A 6,000-nucleotide genomic window follows, 5' to 3' on the forward strand; every position below is an offset into this window, starting at 1 on the left:
CCAGGCACATAGTAACTTCCTCAGTGTCATCACGATGATTACTTACATTAATCTCTATCCCAACTTGACACAGGAGGAAGGGGGAGGCCTAGAAGGCAGAGGATAATCACCCAAGGTCCTTCAGTGAGCTCGGGGCAGAGCCTTTGCTAGGACCCATGCTCCTTTTGCTACCCCAGCCTGGGTAGAACTAGTCTGAGGCTCTGAGGCAGTGTCTGACTTGACACAGGTTGGCTCTGAACCCAAGGCAGCCTTGAGGTCAGAATTTCCCTCCCACAGCAGTCCTGCCCAGTGCACGTAGGCCTGGGCTGCGGTCATACCTGCTGCCCCTTCCCCCTTTCCTGCGGCATGGCCTGGGTGGGAGAGGGGGGATGATCCCCCCCACTCTGAACTGAAGCTCATCCCCCACCTGCGGGGCTTCTCTTGGGGCCAGTCTTCCAGGAGTTTGTCAAGATGACCAACTACGACGTGGAGCACACCATCAAGAAGGAGATGTCGGGGGATGTCAGAGACGTGTTTGTGGCCATTGGTAACTGATGGGGACCAAAGGAAGGGGATGGATGTCCTGGGAGGGCGCTGGGGGCACTGGGAACATGGCTGGATTCCCTGGACACATGTGGCCGTGGCAACTTCTTAAGCTACTACTACTGGAAGGTAACCCCTGCCGCTGTGAGGGTCCTGCCAGTGTGTGGTTGGTGGGGTAGCATGAGGACTTGTTCCAGGCTGCAGGGCAGGACGACAGAACAGCTTTCCTGGGGAGGTAACGGGCCGGGCATGGCAAGGTTGGGTAGGGGCACAGCGTTTACAAGACTAAGGTGTGTACACTCACACACACGCACACTACACGTGAGGAGTTGGGGGGGTTAGTGTGCAATGCGATCTTTCCCGTGGGTTCCTGAGCCAGCGCGTGGCCATATCTTGAGCACCCATGCCCTTAGGGTACGCAGCTCCAGCCTCTTGCCCTCTGCCCTCCTCCCCCACATACTTTTATATCCAGAGTCATTCTGGCTTTCTGGCACTAGGGTCTGATCCCCTCTCCCTGAGTGCCTGAGACACTCCTGGGTGGGCTCTGGAGACTTGAAATCCTGCAGCTGCTGAGAGCTAGAGACTCCCCCACCCCCAGGCCTTGAGAAAGGGCTGGGACAGCCAGGCAGACATCATCGGGAGTGGTGATGGGTGGGGAGTAGGGTCCCCAGTGCAGCTAGAGCGTGTAGGCTCTGGGGCAACAGTCAGCCCCCAGGATCCGTATAATATTCCTCTAAATGAGTAGTTCTCAAACATGGGGCTGCACCGGCCTAGGGAGGCCAACCATTCTGGTTAACACCAAAACCACGAATGTCCCGGGCAGAGTGGGACAGGTTGGTCACCTCCCTTCAGAGTTGCATTCGTAGCACATCTGGGGAGGTCCATGAGAATTTGCATTTCCACCAGGTTCCCAGATGTTGCTGCTGTAGTTGTCCAGGAACCATCCTTTGAGCACTGCCGCTCAAAATATGTCTTGAACCTGAGCCTATAGGGTGGAGTCTAGAACCCAAGTTTTTAACAAATGTCCAGTGATTGTGATGCGCTTGGAAGTTGGCGGCCCCGTGCCTTGGGCTCCTGAGGGGTTTCTTCCCTCTGAGTCCTCCACTCACCTTTAGCTGCAGACACCTTAGCAGGAAGTGAGCTGCACCCCCTGTGAGAGCCAGGTCTAGGAGGAACTGGAGGAGGGGCTTCAGGAAGGGGGAGGGAAGGTGTCAGGCCCTGAGGATGAGGCCGGGGTTGGCAATGCCCTGTAGGCCCAGGCTGGGGGGAGAGGAGGTGGAAGGATAGAGCCGGGACCCGCAGGCTGGGCACGCCACCTCTGACCAGGTTTCCTGCATCTCTCTCCTCTTCCTACAGTTCAAAGTGTCAAGAACAAGCCTCTCTTCTTTGCCGACAAACTGTACAAATCCATGAAGGTAAACAAACTTGCACGTTTGTTCCTTTCCCTTCCAGCCGCTGTGCCCACCCACAAACACAGGTGTGTGCAGTGCCCGGGTCGGGACTCGTGGCAACTATTTCCACCCACTTGGTGTTTACCAGCATCTGGCCCTTGTCTGGCTCCATGATAGTACCTCTCAAGTGGGAGTGATTTTGTCCCCTGGGTGTATTTTGTCCCTGCAACTCGGGGAGTGTTGCTGTCGTCTGGTGGGCTGGGAGCGGAGATGCCGCTAATAGTCTGTGATGCACAGGACAGATCCCCGCCACGAAGAATGACATGGCCCCAAAGGCCAAGGTTGAGAAACTCTGGGGACACAGGGCTGAGTAGGGCTCAGTCTCTGCCCTCTTGGAGCTCACCTTCCAGTGGGTGACACAGTGTCTCCTCCTGTGATGAATGATCGCACAGGTAGTAAGTGCTGAGCTCTGGGACTGGCTCCGGCTTCTGGAAAACCAGGGCCACTCTGGCCAAATGGAGTCTTGGCTGCTGACAGAGCCTGAGCAGGCTGTTTGGTGGGAGTGAGCCTGACACCCCTCTCGGCCTACAGTCCCCAAACATGACAGCCGCGTTGGTGTTCCTGAGCTGCGAGGGGGCAGAAGTGGGCCCTAGCTGCCCACACATCCCATGTCATGTGCCTCCTCCACAGGCCCCCTCTTAGTTTCCCAGGGCTCCTTTATCAAATCACCACAAATTGAGTGACAACAGAGGTTTTATTTTCTTGTGGTTCAAGAGGCCAGCAGTGAAAACTGTTAGGTTCCTTCTAGAAGCTCTGAGAGGAAAACTCTCCCCTGCGTCTCTCCTAGCTCCTGGTGGTTGCTGGGAATCCTGATGTTTCCAGGCTCTGCCTTCATCTTCGCATGGCCTGCTCTGTGTGTACGTCCAGGTGTCCTCTCGTACGAGGACTCGAGTTGTTGGATCTAGGGTCCGCCCTAATCCCGTGTGACCTCAACTCACTATATGTGCAAAGACCCTATATCCAAATGAGTTCACATTGTAAGATTCCAAGTGGATGTGAATTTGGGGGGCACATCATTCAGTTCATACGGGTTGTTTTTGCCTGTCTGGCCAGTCTGAGCCACAAGGGAAGCTGGGTCAGGACTATTCATGGAAGATAGAGGCAGACTATCCCACCCTGGTTTGGAGGGAAAAAAGAAACAGACAGACGGCCACCCGCAAGTTCTCGCCTGACCTGACCCTCCTTCTCCTGCCCTGTGTCTCCCTCTCACCTGGCTCCACCAGGGTGCTGGCACGGATGAGAAGACCCTCACCAGGATCATGATCTCCCGGAGTGAGATTGACCTGCTCAACATCCGGCGAGAGTTCATTGAGAAATACGACAAGTCTCTCCACCAAGCCATTGAGGTAAGTGGGTGGGGGGGGGGCGGTTAGAGACCAGCGGCCAGGATGACAAGTGTCAGATCCCTCACCATGAGATTACAAGTCCTTTCTGTTCCCACAGTCTTTTTCTCAAGGAGTTCCCAGCCAGGGTATTGATAAATGAAAGACCTACTTCATTGTGTACACCAAAATAAATTCCAGACAGCTCAAAGGTTTATAAGGAAGGATTTCCAGATAAAACAGCCCCCCCTTTTTTTCCTGCTTTTTAAAGATGACTTTATTGAAGTATTACTTATAGACCATAAAGTATACCTGTTTAAAATCTTTGTTTATTTTTGAGAGAAAGAGAGAGTGAGGAGGGGAGGGGTAACGAGAGGGGGGGGACAGAGGATCCAAAGCAGACTCCGTGCTGAAAGCAGAAAGCCCAATGCAGGGCTCAAACTCACAGACCGTGAGATCACGACCTGAGCCAAAGTTGGACCCTCAACCAATTGAGCCACCTGGGTGCCCCAATATTTTTTAGCAAACTTAATGAGCTGCGCACTCTCACCACAATCCGGTTTTTGAACATTTCCATCAGCCCACTAAGATCCCTTGTACCTGCTTACNGGCTATTTCATAGAAACAGAACCATGTGATGTGAGATCTTTTGTGTCTGACTTCATTCACTTATAGAGCCCTTTTTTTGTCTTTGAAGTTGGCCAAGATCTTAAAGTTTGATACTGGGCTTGGCCAACAAGACTGTGGGAAATCTTACAGCAGCTTCACGCAGACTTGGGCGGGGGGCGGGGAGGGGGGGGATGTACATTGGTAGCACATCTTTGAAGAGTAGCTGGGCAATTTTCAAAATTTTAAATGTGTACACTTTGGACTTGCTGATTCTGCATGTGGGAATTGACCCTATAGGCCTAGCTACACGTGTTCCCAAGGATGTATAAGAGAATATTTATGCCAGCATCCTTTATAGTAGCAAAAGATTGGAAACCCTCCATACAGAGCTGGTTAAAGAAAGTATGGTACACCTATGCAATCGGACATACTATGACCCTGAAAAAGCATGAGGAGGCTCCTCTGCTGATTTCGGATCTCCCCTAAGTCGAAAAAGTATAGCCCAGAATACTGTGAGTGCTGTGTGTCCATTTGTGTAGAAAAGGGACATCCTACACATATACATGTTAGTATATGCTCAGACTGCTGCTGGGAAACCCGGACAAGAAAACAGTAATCGTGGCTCTCTCTTGATTTGGGGGAAAGAGGGATCAGGAATGGGAGATTTTTATTGTATAATCTTTCCTTTGACTTACATTGTTTACAATGATGATTTTTTAAATCAAATGCCAAAAATTACCCAAAAATGAAAGAAAAGCGTATATCTTCAAAATAAAAATGACAAGAGCCGCTCTAAAAGGACGGAGAGTGTGGCCTCCAGCAGAACTATGATGTGTCACAAACGCAATGACGTTCACGTAGATTCCTGCAAGGACCTGGTACTCACTAGATGTTCCATAGTGTCTGTTCACATAAGGAATCTCACTTGCACAGGTGTTAATGGCTGTGGGAGGAGGAAGGGAAGAACAGAGGGCAGGCACACATCATAGAGGGGAAGGCATCAGAGGGCAGGCAGGATTTGAGGGTGGTGCAGAGGGGATGCTTGACGGAGAAGTGCTAGGCATTAAGTAGGAAGATGAACCAAGATGCTCTCAGAAGGGAGGGGGGAGGTGAAGCCACTGAGCTTCCTGGGTGTCAGACCACAGAAGGGCCTTGAGTCCAGGCTGAGAGCTTGGACATTTTCCTGAGGGTAATGGGAAGCCATAGAAGGGACATAGTCACATTTGTGTGTTTGGGAGACATTGGGCTGACAGCAGCTGGGAGGAAGGAGCATTGAGGCCATCAGGACTGCTGTAACTCATCGCTCTTCCTCTCCTCCTGCCAGGGTGACACCTCTGGAGACTTCTTGAAGGCCTTGCTGGCCATCTGTGGAGGCGAGGACTAGGGCCACCCGCGGTGGCCGGCNTTCAGCTGGGGTTTAGGAAAGGCTCCCACTCCCATGGGCCACTGAAGGCCCAGCACGGTCACTCTACTCACATGTGAGCGGCTGAAGAACCATAGCCACCAATCCCATCCGTCTCCACTCCCCATCTTCCTCCTCAGCCCTTCCCGGCTTCATCCCTTGCTGCAGCCCTTGCCCTGGTTTGGGCTTTGTCGAATCCAAAAACATACTGAGCCTCTGTCTGTGAAATGAGTGGAGTGTGTGCTTTGAATGGTAGGGTGTGGTGGCAGGTGCCGATTAAGTGCTGTGGGGGAGAGGAGGGTCGGGTCAGTGTCTTCCAGCCGATTGTCAGTCCTCCCAATTCTTTCACCACCTGCCTCCATCCAGGTTTTGTGCAAGAGACCGAACCAGGAGTCTGGATACCTGGGGTCAAATTTGCATCTGCCACACGTGTGCTTCCTAGCTTCAGGCCAACCTCTGTCCCTGCCTGAGTCCCCACTCTTATCTACAAAGTGAGAGTCGGACAAAAGGATGTTGGCTTTCTCTAGCATTGACAGTGTAGGATGTGCCCCCAAATCATTCTCTTTCCACTTCCCTCTTTAAATAGAAACAGACACACAGACACATAAACACATATTTCCCATGGGGTCTGTGTTTTTGACCTAGACCTGCAGCTGGGTTGCCCTCCTGACAGCCTGAGGTATTCACCACCCCC

At 52.3% G+C, this 6,000-nt stretch overlaps 1 protein-coding gene across 2 annotated transcripts in view; it reads left to right on the forward strand.

Moving 5' to 3' along the window:
• ANXA6 (annexin A6) overlaps nucleotides 1-5,310 on the forward strand; it is a 51,023-nt gene extending 45,713 nt beyond the window's left edge. For both annotated transcript variants that reach the window (XM_077768996.1, XM_077768995.1), the window contains 4 exons: nucleotides 431-526; nucleotides 1,879-1,937; nucleotides 3,197-3,319; nucleotides 5,229-5,310. In XM_077768996.1, the coding sequence (XP_077625122.1) occupies nucleotides 431-526; nucleotides 1,879-1,937; nucleotides 3,197-3,319; nucleotides 5,229-5,288 (338 nt within the window). In that variant the 3' untranslated portion in view covers nucleotides 5,289-5,310. The remainder of the gene's footprint in view (nucleotides 1-430; nucleotides 527-1,878; nucleotides 1,938-3,196; nucleotides 3,320-5,228) is intronic.
• The last annotated feature ends 690 nt before the right edge of the window (nucleotides 5,311-6,000 follow it).

This window comes from Crocuta crocuta, unplaced genomic scaffold, assembly GCF_008692635.1.
Source record: "Crocuta crocuta isolate KB4526 unplaced genomic scaffold, BGI_CrCroc_1.0 scaffold340, whole genome shotgun sequence".
Taxonomy (NCBI): Eukaryota; Metazoa; Chordata; class Mammalia; order Carnivora; family Hyaenidae; genus Crocuta; species Crocuta crocuta.